At 30.3% G+C, this 17,064-nt stretch overlaps 1 protein-coding gene across 1 annotated transcript; it reads right to left on the bottom strand.

The window, feature by feature from the left end:
• Positions 1–14,422: 14,422 nt before the first annotated feature.
• LOC136085378 (52 kDa repressor of the inhibitor of the protein kinase-like) lies at positions 14,423–15,298 on the bottom strand. The gene has a single exon (XM_065806679.1). The coding sequence runs from the start codon at positions 15,296–15,298 to the stop codon at positions 14,423–14,425; it is 876 nt and encodes a 291-aa protein (XP_065662751.1).
• Between the last annotated feature and the right edge of the window lie 1,766 nt (positions 15,299–17,064).

Raw genomic sequence — 17,064 nt, 5'->3', positions numbered from 1 at the left:
TTTAGTGGTTTTTTTATTTGTTAAATACTTTGGTATTTGCACTAGAGTAAAAATTTCAATTATAAAAGCGTGTAGTTTTTTTTGTTTTGTAGGAGCCTAGAAGCCGTATCAGAGAATAAGTTAGCAAAATATAGTTTTCTATTACCTATGGATTATAACTAGATACTAAAAAAAGTTTTTTTTCTCAAGTAGTTATAAATCTTTATAACACCCTCATAAAGAAAGGAAGTACTATTGTTGATTTTGGGTATATTTTATAGAACTCACTTTATTGACTATGTTTTGAAATAAAAAACAACAACAATAAATTACCATTGTATTTGATTTTTTTAAAAGAAAATAATATATATTTTTCTTAAAAACAATATTTGAACACAGCTGTAGTAACATAGACATCTAAAATGGCTGCAGACTTTATTAAATTATTATAACAGTAGGTTATAACGGTTGTATATCAGTCTTTTAGATGTGGAGAAGTGCTGGTTTGCTGGTAAAAGCATAACCGGTTTAACACCATCAACTCTCCAACTCACTTTGCTGCAAATTGAACGGAGAACATCAAGACAATAAGGACATTCCTTTAGGCCAAAAGCTTGACATTTCCTTTGTTTGCAAAAACATTCAGCTTTACATTTAATAAATTTTTCTTTAGTTTCTTCTTTCTTTCTTTTGGCTTCCTTCTTATGCTATATCTATGTTATTTTTTTCTAACTCTATTTGATTAAAAAAGTTATCGTTAAGCATTTTAGAGTACATTAGTCGCTTACAGAATATATCTAAATACTAAAAAACAACTTTCAAGTAAAAATTTAGATTTTGCTCTAGGTTCAAACACAAAGTAAGTTTTAATAAATTCTTGCAATTATTATGTTCTAAAAATGTTATTGATTTTTAATACGTAAAAAACACTGCAATCTTTAGAATTAAGAGGTTACATGGAATCAAATATAATCATAGTAAAAAGCGAGAACACATGTATAGCCTATAAAATGTTATTTTAAAAACAACAATGTTGTTTTTAGGTATATCTATCTTGTAGTTTTGTGGTGCATCGGGTATTTTCTCCAAGATTAAGTTAGCAGTAACTAGTTTTATTTAAAGCTGATCAAATAATAGGACACGCCAAATTTCAGCTTCATAGGTTCACTAGCAGCAGAGATACAATCGATAAATTGAATGCGGTTTTTGGGTACACTTAAAAAAATTGAATGCGGTTTTTGGGTACATAAAAAACAACAAAAGTTCAGTTAACAATAACAACAAAACTATTTCTTAAAAATTAATTAAACTAGCTGGGAAGAACTTTAAGCAATTCTAAACACATTCAAAACAGTTTTTCTCAAAAGCAAATAATAAAAACGTTGTTGAGATTTTTTTGGTGTTTTTGCGGTATGTATAGGGTAGCATTGTTGATGTCACGATGTTTCGTAATGGCTGCTTGGTAAAGAATGGTTTTTAAACTTAAACTCTTATAAAGTTGTTATTTCCTATAAGTTTAATAATAATTTTTTATAATCATAATTGTTTAATAACAATTATATTATCAATTTTATTAATTTTATTAATTTTATTTTTCTTAATTTTTAGTTTAATCTTTGCAATTATAATTTTTGTATAAATTTAAAAATTTGATATAATCTTTTAATAATTGTTTTATGGAATTTTTTTTTACTTGAGCACCATATTAGACTAAAGATATAGAAAAAGTTTTAGCATATCATAATAATTATTTAACTATTTGACTCATTTTTAGAATCTTTAATTTTCTCTAGTAATCTGTCTAGATTTGTATAATTACCTTCAAAATTCTTTTAGTTTTAATAACTGTCTTCTATTCTTCATATGAGGTTGAAGAGTTCGTATTGCATGAAAATAAACAGGCTTTATCTGGATATCGCCATTAAAAAGAAAATTCTCAGTTGAAATACGTAAATTGCTTGTGGATACATATTTAATGAATTAAAATTTATTTAATAGTCATTTACAGGGTAGTGCTGGTGGTGGTGGTGGTTGGGGGGAGGGGGATAACATTAAATATTGAGTAAAATAGTTAAAATTGTGAAACTTAAAACTTTCACGAAGATATCTATGAATTAAAAAAATTAAAAAAACAAAAAATACCCTATTCTAAAAATATTTTATTGGTCCTGGGGCGACCCCTAACTGAGTTGACTAAAAAAACTATATAATCTTCTAAGCCCATGATATAACTTTGCATTAAGCGCAGAATTTAAGAAACAACTTCAAATAAACAACTATATAGTTATTTATTTGAAGTTGAGAAATTAATGTGGTATATACAACATTAATAATTAAAATATGGTTAAAAGTATGAAAAAAAAGATATTTATATATATTTCAAAGAAATGGAACTAATTTTTTCAGAACTTGGTAAAATGTTATTAAAAATGAGGTTTGTTCATTTTTATTCCAAACACTGACCAGAACACACGCACAGCTCTGTGCAGAATAATCATAAGCGTTTGCATTTGCATTGCGTTCTCATTGCATCCGCAACTTTTCTTGCATTCACATTTTATTAATTCAACGCATGATTTTGATGCCTCAAGTAGGGTCATCCACAAAGGTGTCTTTATGTTATTTCCCTTTTTCCAATCCCACTCAGTAGCTTTGGGTAAAACCTGGTGTGACACCGTGATTGTCCCCATATAATACTAAATAAATCACTATATGTAAATAAAAAATAACTCATAAGTCCTATTACTTGGAGAAAACATATTGATCATATAAGCACAAAAATTTCTAAAAACATTGGCATTTTATAAAAAGCCCGAAATTATCTAAACAAAAAAAACCTAATCCAACTCTATTATTCATTTATACACAATTATATAAATTATGCAATCATCGCCTGGGGAAGTACGGATAAAAGTAATTTATAACATCTTTATCGCCGTCAGAAACATGCAATCCGCGTAGTTAATTATGCGGATCGCTTTTCACATTCAAAATATTTTTTTGATTATATGAAGGTTCTAGATGTTTATAAACTGAACGTATTTAATGTCTTATGTTTTACTTTTATATGGAAAAACGATTTATCTTTATTTGTTTTTAACGACCTTTTTTTTTAAAATCAATAAATAAATACACATTAAAAATTTTTTTTTTTTTTGAGTGAACCTTTTTGTAGAACTAAGTTCAATCAATTTTGTATTTCATATCGTGCACCCCACCTTTGGAATAAAATAGTATTACCAAACTTTGATCCTTCTATTACTCTTCCTGTTTTTAAAATTAAGTTAAAAAAATTAGAAAAAAGATGAAGATTGGAGAGCAAGATAACGATTGACAGACGACTTAAAAGATTGCAAAACATATGAGTCAGGAAAGCAAGATGAAGGAAGCGAATTTCAAAGAGTGTGTGTGTGTGTGTGAGTGTGTGTGTGTGTGTATATATATATATATACATACAGACACACACACACATATATATATATATATATATGTGCGGCCGTGGCGCAGTGGTTAGAACGCTTGCTTTATAAGCAGGAGATCGAGGTTCGAAACGAGCTCTGGACATATTTCTGCGTCACGGTAAGGAAGGAGGCGTGAACTTCCTGGTTAAATGCACTTCCGCGGTGCTCTGTGACAAGACCGTTAGGACTTCTTGGGGCACCTAAAATAAAAAAATAAAAAAAAATAAAAAATATATATATATATATATGTATACATGTTTTATATATATATAAATTTTTTTTATTTTATATATACGTTATAAATACTACTTTTTAAGGTTCCGATTATAAGATCCTTATGATCTTCTTTTGGAAACCTAGCTTTATATTGTTAGTACGCTGAATTGTATTATTTGCGTAATTGTATTACGACTTATGTTTATGTATTACGACTTATGAATTATGTAACACGACTAACATTGTAAACTTAAATAAAATATAAAAAAAAAAAATAATAAAATTTAAGTACATAAAAAAATATGTACCTCCCATGAAACACAGCTCTTTTCAAATGCTGAAAGTGTGCATCTTTTGTATGTGGTAACCCCTCACTCCGTGACTTTTTAGTGAACAGCATTATTCGGCTATGGCGAGGTCAATAGTGGAACTTGTCTTATCATAAAGTAGAATAACGTACGCTCAAACTGCAGCAGTGCATCAGGTAAAATATCTTTAGTATTTGGGGATGACAAGCTAAATAATAAAATAAAGCAACATATTAGTTAGCAGCTAACAAATCAACAGCCTTTTCATACTATATAAACAAAGGTTACCGCAAAATGGTGTAATTATTTCTTTATCTCCATTGTTTCAGAGATTCTATGCACATTTTTTCCCCCGTCTTGCAAACGAAGACATAGAACTACAGCCAGTGAATGCAAACCACAATAAAACAGAATTGGAAGCCGTTGTTTAGGTTTTCCAACTCCAAATTCTATCCAAAGTTGCTTGACATCAGTTAGTTGTTTAAAAACGGAAATTGAGATTGCAACAACATCTGTGTCAACAGTTTGAATACAAAAAATTTGATACCCGCTGTCAACTGCGTTTTTAACATGTATTAAAATTCTAATATTAGCTTCCTCGTGATTACAAGGTGAGATTTTTCATTAAAATTTCTGAAATTGGGCAAAATAGTTTCATCTAACCTTGTTGCTAAAAGTCAAATGTCGGTACTTGTACAAAGTTTGTTGCAAGTATTTTAAAACTTATTTTTGTTTTCATCCAATCTTAAGAACATATACTAGTTTTTCCGAATAGGAGTTGAATAATAAGCACATACTCATACAACATTTCCACGACTCTACCTGGTCTGGGTTTTTAAACTACATTGAAAATAACGGTCAAACATAATGGCAATCCTTTTTACTTCGTTATGTTTTGTTGATGTGATATTAATTATTTTTTCTCAAAAGTCTTTAAATTTACTGGATGAAATATGTGAACAATTGCTCCTCCATCTAACACCTTTGCAGTGATACCTTCAGTAGAAGTTAAAGTAGGTACCGAGTACTCCTCAAGGCATTTAAGATACTTTGATTTATTAGCTTTCCGAAGTTTACCGTATTCAGATATTGCTGGTGGATAAGCATGATTGTGATGTTAAAAAAAATCATCAAAATCTCCATCCCTTTGAGATGCAACATAAAGTGATGCAAAAATTTTGCATTCTTCTTTGAGCATTACTGCTTTTCGCTTTCCTTTTTGAGTTGCAAGGACTTTTTTCCTCTAAACAGACGTAAGTTATATTTGGGAAACGTTCTATATATTGAATCCCCTCCAGTTATTAACCTGTTTTGAATATAACATCTGGATGATTCAATACCCATTTGCTTAGCTTTAACGAATGCCCTAGCTTCTGCGTCAAGTTATATCTTTGTTGATAAATGTATGATAGTTATATCTTTGTTGATAAATGTATCTTCTTCACTAAAAATTGATTTCCAAAATCTTTTAAAACTTTAATAAACTCTGATACAAGTTCATTATAATTCTTTTTAAAGACAGGTGTATCTTCGTCTTTTAATTATCTTCTTTTTCTTCTCTAAACTTTTCTTCTTTAGAAGCTCAGCAAGTAGTGGCTAACATACCATTCACTTTATCAATGCACTTGGGTTATCTAAAACGTTAATTGAGCTGCCGTCTCTTTTTATGATTTGATGTTTTGTTCATGGGCCTGATCTATAGATCAGCCATAAATAAAAAAGGACGTCTTGTCTTTTGAAATGTGAAAAAATCTTTGGAGAACTTTTTGTAAACCTCAGGGTGTTTAAAAAGAAGAATCTTTATGTTAGCAAGAAAAATTGGAAGTCATCTAAAATAGTGTGTATGATTTAAAGCAAACATCCAGGAAACAATTTTTTTCGAGCCACTGACAAACATATTAAAGTTTCCAACTCTGAAACTCTTAACAAGCAACAGGATTATTGCTTGTAACTCCATAGCAGCAAACCAATAACTAAATTGGGTGTATGCTGTTCTTTGATGATGTATCCAAAAGTCAAAAGGAGTTGTAGATATTTTCTGGAATGCTTCAGTCAACAATAAATATAAGTAGCTAATAAAACATGTTGCATACCTTGAACATTTAACTTTTCGACCAATCAGCATAGATTCAGCTCGTCCAGAATTTGTTATACCAGCTTTAGTTATGGTATCACAGTGACCACTGCCTTCTAACCATATCTCCAACCAAAGATAAAGAGGCCATTTCTATGTGTAACCCACCCATCATCATTAAAAGCTTGTCTTCGCCATACTGTTTCGGGTAATGCCACTGAACTTTTTTACCTAAAGCTTACATTGGTTGGTCAGTAGTTATTATAGGGACTTGATTTGGGTTGATTTTTGCTAAAACTTTTTAACTATATTAAAAGTTTGTCTTATCATATATGTTGAGTCGATCGATTTTTTAATGATTGGTAACAAAACAGAAGTATGTTTTATTTTCTGTTTATCTATGATTGTTTTTAAATAAAATACTGCCCAGGAAATAAGTGTTGTGTCTTTCCCTTCTGAATTCAGCTGTCAACCACTCTCTTGAGTCACAAACAAAGCTGTGGAGTCGGAATTGGAGTCGTGAAGTCGGAGTTGCAACATTTAAAGCGGAGTCGGAGTCTCTAAACAAAATTGGGACTCCGACTCTAATAGTAAAACTACTCGGTATTGCACGTGCATGTACAAAATATTAAATCTTCAAAGAATTTTTCATTTATTTGGCAAAAAAAAATTTTCTTTTGAGTCGGAGTTGGAGTAGGTACTTTTTTTTCAAAACTCCACACCCTTGGTCACTAAAAGCATCAAGGTTTTTGAATTCGTAGAAATTTGTTGTTTGTATTGGATATTCTACAGAATAATTTTGAGTAGGTTCTGTTGTTGTGTAGTATGATGGTAACTCTAAAATAGTGTTAGTTGCTTTTTCCGAAAAATCATAATCAAACCTCTTTACAGTTAAGTCTACCTCAGCATGTTGAAATTGATTTTGAGATCGATGTTGCATGAAAAGATTTACTAGTTGTACTAGAAGAAGGGTTAAGGGTAAATCTCTTTATAGTTAAGTCTACTTCAGCATGTTGAAATTCATTTGGAGATTGATGTTGCATGAAAAGATTTACTAGTTGTACTAGAAAAAGGGTTGTGATCAATGTTATTAATTGCTGCAGTAGTAAAAACATTTTAAATCAGTAAAAGAAGACAAATCGTGTTGTTATCATTGTGAAGCTTGCATAGTTGATTTGTAAGTATGATTTTAATAGCGTTGGCTCTTGTTTATGGTACACTAACTACGAACTTTGCGAAATTGTTTACAATTCCTTTCTCTCGTGTTTTGAATGTATATTTAAACCAATATATATTCCAAAACAGGTTAGAGTTCCCATGATATCATGGAGCAGGTGAAATTCTATCTGCTTTATGACGGGTATAATTTCCTTCTTGTTGGACTTCGACTTTTTTTTTTTAATAATTTTAAAACATGAGTTGAGAAACTGTGGCTGCAATTTTGCTATGTGCTGAATTATTGTTAGCATCTTTTACCTTTTGTTCGTATAACATCATTCAAACAAAGCTTTTTTAAGTGTTTGGGATAAGTTTACTTTTAAATCATTTGAAATTGTTGAAACGTTATCAGTACTTAGTACTTTAAGAATTTTCTTTCGTAAAATAGTTATTGCTCTTCCTAAATATATTCTTTTCCTCATTTTCTTCCTTCTTCCTCATTTTTTTTTCCTCATTTGTTAAATAATAAGCATAAGAAATAGCATTTCCCGAATCTGCTTTAATTGTCAGCAAAACTTCTCTACCTTTAAATTCTCCTAACTCTGGTACAAGATTAAAATTTTTTTTTTTAGTCTAGTTTTGTTTTAGCATCTGATAGAAGTTCAGCAAACTTGCAAATCTTTTTATCTAGTTCAAGAGTCATCACTTAACTTGGGTTTTTTTTTATCTACCTTCTGACCCAAAAAACAATTTTCTTGATGGTTGTTGACCTAAAGCTTTGACCTTTTACCATGGCTTTGGATTATAAGTTTTTTTGTCACACCTGATGTCTTTCTTCGTTCTATAACATCTAATCTCTTTCTTCGTTCTATCACATCTAATCTCTCTCTTCATTCTATCACATCTAATCTCCTTCTTTGTTCTATCACATCTAATTTCTTTCTTTGTTCTGTCACATCTAATCTCTTTCTTCGTTTACATGCTCTCTGGTAATGATAGTTATTAAAATTTGTGTATCATTTTTTGTGATATACTGAATTGTTGTTGCAAAGCTGTTGCAGCAAAGCTTCGCTGTTAAACCAACTTACAAACTACCTGTATAAGATAAATCTGAATTTTCAGCACTTACTAGATTCTTTAAGATAAATACTCTCCACTTAAGATGTAATTTAAAAACGAATGATTTGCTTAAAAAAAGTTTGATAAAATTTAATTTAACAACAACAAAATGAAAGTTTGCATTAACACATGAGAAAATATGACAGCAGAACATGATCTACATTTGATGAAACAATACCAGCTATAGTCTAATATTGTCTGAAGTTCAACTTACTGATCCTCTGTCGAAAACAAATGGCAAAAAAGGTTTATTAAAAATATATATATTGCTCTATAATCAAACTTATTTCTTTGAACTTCTCTAGGTCACTAAGTAATGTCTTACATCCAGTGTCTCTGTTGTTTTTTTTATTTAGAAATATTAATCATGTCGCTATTGATTGATGATTGCTCCTGACATATAAAATATTTATCCTACTCTGTCGCAATATTTGTTGCTGTTGGTAATTCATAACCTGTTGCAGCATTTACAATTTTGAAACTCTTCTGAGACATTACAATTTATTATTAACTTCTATAGGTTATTTTTGTTATTTAATTTTATGTGGATTTTTATAGGTTTCATTAATTTTTAATAAATGTACTAAAATAACAGTTTACAAAACTGAAAATAGCTTCATTATTAAGCTATTTTCAGTTGTTTTGTTCAAGCTTTTACCAACATTATAAAGTCTATAATGTTGATAAAACTTGAAAATATTTAAAAATTAACTAAATAGAAAAATTTATAAAAAGGAAATTCATTGGTAAATTATAATAACTCTGGAAAAACTTAAAAAATAACCCGTGACATACATTAATAAAAGTAACTTATTATGAAAGATATATTTACTAACTTATTAGCAAAAAACAAGCAAACCACTCTGATCTCTATAATAACTGGATAACGCATCTCTAGCTTCATAATTGAAGCCAATTTTTACTATGTAGCGAATTTTTACTATATAACCACCTTTGAAGTCAATTTTTACTATATAACCAATTTTTTGTTCGGCCGCCATATTGGAAAGTCCCAAAAAGCTGAACGGAATTTAAAAATACATGGATCGCGTTTGAAATTTGTTTATTTTATGCTTTTTACTTCCTTCGTATGTATTCAACCAAGAGACATACTTCAATGATATTATTGTGTTTGAAAATATATTACCTTTGAAAAATGTAAAAAAGAGCATGCATGCTTTTTTACAATTTATCTCTATAATAACCGGATAAGCATGTGCTTATCCGGTTATTATAGAGATGTATTTTAGTAAATTACAGTGGTATTGTTGAGAAGTGCTATGCGGTTTATAACAAAGATCAGTGTGTTACGCTAGATGTTTCGCTTATATTTATTCAACTGACAGTTTTTGCAAAACTCATATTAAAAATAAACTGTAATAAATAATAATAAATAAATAAATAAATAAATAATAATAAATACAAAGAGTCTCGAATAACAAACATCAAAAAACAATAAACAGAAAAAACTTCAAGAAACTTTTTTTTTAGAAAAAAATCATTTATAAAAAATGTAAGTAAGACCAGTGCTTTTTTTCTAGAAAAAAAGGTGGCGAAACTCTTTTTTATTTGTCAAAAATGAAGCAACTGACCTGCCCACAAGTTGTCAAATGCGCAATGCATTGTAGTAATTGTATTTATTTAAATCTAAACAATCCAAATAAAGTTTTTTTTGAAGTTGATATTACTACAGTAATGAGTTCTTTTAATGCTAATTTAGAAAACAAAACAAGTGCTAGTTGTTCTCCCAGTTGTTGTCCGGCATCTAAAGCTGTTTTTCGTGAACTTAAACATGATAAACTTGTTGCTTTCAATAAAGAGAAATCTATAAACAACAGTATTTCAACTTGAACAAGAGACAATTTTATCAAGGATTATCTTGTTAAGGGGACTATATATATAGATAGTTTTAAAAGAAGAGCCGAGAAGCATCAAACTCTTGGCTATCGCTTATTTAAAGAAAATTTTGTAAAGATGTAAAAGCATCCAAAAAATTGTTTAAAAATTGTTTTGCAAAATGTAATATTGCAGCGTCTGTGAAACGTAAACAGTACAAAGTTTTTACACACTTATGCCAGTCTACTGGTGAAGTACTTTATGCTAAATGCAATTGAAAAGCTGATGAAGAGGGCTGTTGTAATCATGTTGCTGCATACTAACTAGTTGACTATACTGAGTCAGACATTAAACTGGTTTTAGAAAGTAAAACACGTATAGACGTTTTTAAAGATACAGCATGTTCCAGGAGAATCAACCAACTCTGAAGCAATTTTATTTTCAAACTTAAATTTTGAAAAAATTGACGCTTATAAAGACAGAAATAATACTTGAAAAAGACCTTTAGTTTCAGGAAATCGAAAATATTGTTTTGCAATATTTTATGCAGTTCCAAAAAAGTTTACTGTTACAATTTTCGCACGCGTTAAAGATTTTAAATTTTTTTTTGAAAGAGTCTCTTTTTTAGCTTCTTCTATTATTTTTAATGCAGCTTACAGCCCCCATTTTTCGCGACCAAATATTTTCTTACGTATCGAACTTAACTGTTACTCTCTATTTTCGCCATAATAAGAAACTTCATAATTGGACCATTCTTTAGATAATTTTATTCCGATCTTAGCTTCTACGCCAAGTGATTTCACTTTTTGGCAGGTTGTGCAGCCAAGCTTTTTCGAAAACAGAGCCACTTGTTTTTGGAACAAAACTCTGTTTTTTACTTTAATGTCCAGCAACTTGGCAAGCTGTAATTGGTGTAACTGTCTGCAGAAGGTAAATCTAACGCTGTAATTTTGATTTCATGTGTTTTTTTCTGCACTTAATTTAATTTTTTTTTAAACCGAGATGAAACTGGTGGTTTTTTTCATACTTAGTTTTGTGTTATTTTGTTTATTTGATATTTTTATATTACTGTCGCAAATAGCGTAAAGTTTGTGTTCCAAAAAATCAAACATTGTACAGAAAAAAACAGAATTTCTTACAAACGCAAATGATTGGGAATTTTTTTTTTATTATTATTTAGGTGCCCCAAGAAGTCTAACGGTCTTGTCACAGAGCACCGCGGAAGTGCGTTTAACCAGGAAGTTCACGCCTCCTTCCTTACCGTGATGCGAAAACATGCCCTAAGCTCGTTTCAAACCTGGATCTCCTGCTTATAAAGCAAGCGTTCTAACCACTGCACCACGGCTGCATTTGTTATTCGAACAAATATAATTTTTATTCGAACAAAAATATTTGGCATCATAAAAACGAACAAAATAAACTAGAAAATAAGTTAAAATAAATTTTTCTCAAGCAAGTTTAGTTTTTGCAAGGAAACAATAGTTTCTGAAACGCTGCGCTGTAATGTTTTCATATATATTATATATGTTTATCTTGATTATAAAAATATGTTTTACTTGATCTTTGCAACCCACATATAAGTTTAAAATATAAAGAATTTTTAATCATTTATTATAAAATAATATGAGAGAAAAAAAAAGTTTATATATATATAAAAAAAAAAGTTCCGGAACGCCGTACCGGCGAGTTCTAAGAGAAAAAAAAGCACTAAGACTATGAATAAACAGGCATTATTTAAAAATCAGTAACATGTAAAAAAAGCATGTTAGTTTCACTGATTTTTAAATAATACTAGTTAATAATACTAGATAAATAATACTAGTTTGCAGAGAGTCTTTTTTACATTTACTCCGAACACTTTTGTGGATTCTTCTTTTCCAAGGTGATGCAACCTTATTTTGCAATAGCACTTTGCAAGTTATTTTACTAGAATAAAAATATGGTTTTCGTAAATTATCAAACATACGATTTTCTAAGACCCGAAACACTAACGATAAATTTACGTCTTTCAAAACTAAAATGGAAATATCGTCAACTATACCGCATCTTATTCTGGGTAGTTTAACTAAAGTGATGTTGACATTCTAACAAATTTCTGTTCTGTCATTTCGCACACTTTAATCAGCACCAGTTCTATCTTTAAAGAAGAAAAAAGAAGATTCATGCTGAAAAATAATGGAACCAAAAGATTTACAGCAGTGTTTACACACTAACCGCTCTCCTGCCATTTTTGCCCCGTAACCGGACATATTTGATATAGACGATTTTTTGTACTCTGATAATATATTCACAATAGGTACATCGTAATAATCATGATCAATAATGTGCGGCGTTATATTATCTATCAGGTTATACTTTCTTATAATAGTGGCGATGGTCATAGTGTTTTTACTGTTAGAATTATCAAACACATGAAGTATACTATTTGGGTCTTTATTTTCACAGTTACCACTGCCACCAGTAATGCTGCTTCTAAGAAGTACTCTTTTATGTTTTGCTGGGGTGAATATAAACAAAAGTGTGAATTTCATCACAACAAACCATACTTGTTTGTCAATCCATGTATGAACCCAAGAAGCATTTATAAAAAATAAAAATGCTTTACTGGAAGTGCCCCATTTTGACCCTTAAACATCAGACAGGTCCCTAATATTATAAAAAAATAAATTCAAAACAAAAGTATGTCATGTTGGGTCTTAAATAATGCGAAATCTTATAAAAATTTCAAAAATAATAATTGTTTTGTATTTAGATTAGTAGTTTACATTTTTAAGCGTAAAAACTGCTTTTTTTTAACATTAAAAAAATCAATTTTTTTTACGGCGTTTTGAGTCAATTTTTTTTAGAGATTTTTTTATAAAACATGATTATAATTTTTGAAATTTATATAAAATTTTGCTTCATTTGAGACCCAATATGACATACTTTTAAAGAAATTTTTTTTCTATAATATTATGGACCTGTCTGACGTTTAAGGGTCAAAATGGGGCGGTTTCCCATGTCTTATATTAATATTTTAAATATTTTTTGTTCGTGTACAGTAAGATGCAACAAAATATTCTTTGACCAAACTTTTATTTTCACCCCAGCCTATCGTAGAGGGAGAGGAGGGAGAGTAAGAAGGGGTAGTGCCTTTTTTAAATTAGATAAGAAAGGTCCTTGTTTTTTGAAATTTGTCGACTGACTGGTCTAAAATGATTACATGTGCCGACTAAATGAATGAAAAATTATTTGATTAGGTGAGGGGGAGGGGGGGAGTACCACACTTCCTTTCGCGCCGGCCTTGGATGGATATACTTACTTTTTTACTATTGTTTATCTTATTTTCCCTGAGAAGTCCTAATAGGCTTATTGCAGAGCACCACGGATGAGAATGTAACTAGAAAATTTACGCTGCCTACCGAACCAATGGCGCAAAATGGCCAAGAGCTGGATTTGGACCCTGGATACCTAAATTAATACATTTTGATACTTAAATTAATAAAATTAAGGGCGGAATTAAGAAACGTTTTTCCAATCGGTATTTAACAAAATAAATGAACTAGATTTTAATTTTTACTTTATTTGAATCAATGTAAATTTCAAAAGTATTTTATAGACAAATTATAATAAAAATAAAAATGAAATCAACAACTTAATACGCTGAATAAATTGTAAACTTAAATCATTTAAAAAGATTTAATAAAATATTTCTTGATTTCTTGGTAGATTAAAAATAAAAAAAATCCTTTATAAAATATATTAAATAGTTTAAACATATTTTGACATAAACGCTTTTGACAGTTTTATCATACATTGACATAAACGCTATGATCTTACTAAACTGGATTTGAATTTAAAATATCTACAAGCTGCATCCTACGAGGATTTTTCCTGGCAAAACAATCAATCACTTCATTTACATCAATCTTGATATCTTGATGAGCGTGCATTAGAGCAAGACCATTAAATCTATTCTGTAACATTGTTTTACGCAGGTAAGTTTTTAAACGACGAATAATCGAGATCGATCTTTCGCAAGCGCACGTTGTTACTGGAATAGTTTCAAGAATTTGAATTAAAGTGAATATATTAGGAAAGGTAAGCTTGTCAATGAGAGGAAGGAGTTTCGATAGATAAGTTTATCAATGAGAAAGTAATGTCAAAATATCAATGACAAAGGTAAGTTTATTAATGTGAGAAAGGAGTTTCGATAGAGTCTTTGGAAGGGAACCTTTAAAATTATGCCAGTAGTTTTCCCACATACTTAATTCAGTCATGATATAGCTTGGTTAAGGAAGATCAACCTCGTACTCATTTAAAAAAAGAATAAAATTTTTTCTCCATTCAGAAACATTTAAAACGTTAGTAAGCATTGCAAAAAATCCATTATAAACAGAAATGTTTCTATTAGAGAAACGTAACTGAATCTGAAATGACAAATGGTAAAGAAAAGGAATCCTACTAGCATTCTTGTAGTACTTATTAATTAATTCACAAGGAGAACTATTTCGATTAAGTTGATTTCCTATTATACAAGGCTTGTGCTCATTAACACCAACACTAGCTGCCAATACTACTATCTCACTATACCAAGAACCTGATCTATCATCATCAATGTCTGATCTTAGTCGCTGTAAGGCATCATATAACAGAGGTACTTTTTCATGTGACGCTAAAACGTCAAAGTTTGGCGATTGAAATTGTTTTGTATTTGGTCTTGTTATCTCTAAAGAGCAAGACACAACTACTAGAGTAACAATAAACTGAAAAGAACTAGTGGCAAAGAAGTAACTATTTGCATCACGCACTGAATCATGGTTCCAAGATTTTTCTTCATTATTTATCATTAATAATGATAAATGACAATGTTTCCAGAATCTTGACATTAAGAATGACAAGGTTCTAGAAACATTTCTTCTATTTTTTTTTTTTAGAATATCAAAACGCTTTGGACTAAAGTTAAAGAACTGAGATACAATACGCACATTTGCCATCATATTGCTGACTAGTTGTAATTTACAGGCATCTGCAACACAAAGATTGAAAACATGAGAGCCACAGTGTACATACAGTGCTTTTGGATAAATAGTTGTTATTGCAGAACCAGAATATCTCCCCGCCATATTACCAGGACCATCATAAACTTGACCAACACAAAATTTCATTTCTAATCCTAACTGTTTAACAGTGTTCTAATTTTGGTTTGCCATAGCTTCTTCAGACAAGCCTGAATCATATGGAATAAAGCCAAAAAATAATTCACAAATTTCACAATTATTATTTACAAAACGCAACACAAGTGACATTTGCTCCACATTACTAACATCAGATGCTTCATCTGCTAAAATGGAAAAAAATTTGGTTTTTTTAACTTCAGATGTTAATTTAGAAACTATAATATCATTACAAATGTTTATCAGCTTATTTTGAGTAGTTTTAGATTGATATGTAGCATTTTTAGGAACAGTAAAAATTTGCCCATCCACCAAATCATTTTCTGCGCAAGTAGATTTTAATTTTAAAATTGCTTGAAGATTACCTGAGTTATTATTTTCATTTTCATAGTAAAAAAAATCATCTTGGTGACCTCGGAGAGGTACGTTTTGTTTGCCACTCATAATAATTGACAGAACTATTGTTTTTAATATATTTCTATTTTTCCTGACTTGTTCATCAATTACTGTGTTGAGATTTAAGTCAATGAAATTTATCTTTTGTTCCATACATTGGCGAAAATGAGTAGCCTTAAGAGTTGCAGTTAGGTGAATTGGTGAGCTTCCAGCATGTTTATAAAATTTTTTAATGGCCTTTGAATATGTCACAAATGGAGATTTATAAAGCTGATCAAGTTTGCTTGCATTACGCCTTTATTCTTTAGATCCGAAAATAACACAATCAAGACAAAAAGTTTTTAAGTTTTCTGAATATGCAAACCAAGAGAACAAAGAGATAATTAAAAAGATTAATTGCATTCGAAAAATAGATATCTTAGAAAAATCTTTGTTTATTAGCATCTTAAAGTAAATCATATTTGTTTTCATTGCTCAATTTATTAATTCCATAAGTTGCATAGAGCCCAACATCATATTTGTTTACAAAAGGTAGTTCACAATAATTTCCAAAAACGGAAGAATTACTTTCTGAGTTTACATTTTTTGGTGACTCGCTAGATATTGAAAAATATTTTGCAGCGACAGATAGTGTAGAACTTTTCAATTTAAGTGGCGACGATACTGAACAAATTTTTATTTCTACTAATTCTAAGGGAAAACGATTCTTGCTGGCGAAGTCTGAAATGGAAACTGCTTTCAAGCCATCTTTTGACTGGCTGATTGGAATAGGCGGAGGCAGAAATCGACCAGGAATGACATGGAGGTAAAAGCTCCTTTTCAAAGTGCAACATCCGGGATCTTCACATTTTACAATTTGAGTGAAATATTGACTGGTGTGCACATGAGAGGCAAACCAGTCCTGATCCTTTGATAAGAGATGATAAACATCGAGCTCCGTCTTTTTGTCTGGATTGATATACTCGGCCACCGTTGGAAATTGGTCAATCATTAGACCTGAAAAGACCGAGGCACAGCTCTTTCAAGCAAACTCAAAGTTCTGTTTCTCCAAAAGAAGATCCGCTGTCCTGCCTTAAATATAAGTTGCAATGCAAATAACTTCTTAAGCCTTGTATATATATTGTATTTTGATAAACAGTTGATATAAAAAATGAATTTGAATACCTTTAGAGTCTAGATGAGGTCCATAATGATCATGAGATAGGATCAATCCCGCCAACTCTTTACTCAGTGGAGCCATCCTTCTCTCGGCTCAATTGAAAGCACTCCGTCCTGGCGCATTCGTCATGATCAATAAGGCATCCAAATCATTTGTCAGAAAATGATGAATTGCTGCAAAGAAAATAGATATTTAAATTTTG

This window comes from Hydra vulgaris, chromosome 09 (assembly GCF_038396675.1).
Source record: "Hydra vulgaris chromosome 09, alternate assembly HydraT2T_AEP".
Classification (NCBI taxonomy): domain Eukaryota; kingdom Metazoa; phylum Cnidaria; class Hydrozoa; order Anthoathecata; family Hydridae; genus Hydra; species Hydra vulgaris.
The sequence above is the reverse complement of the archived record's forward strand: the minus strand, read 5'-3'. Positions and strand labels throughout refer to the sequence as shown.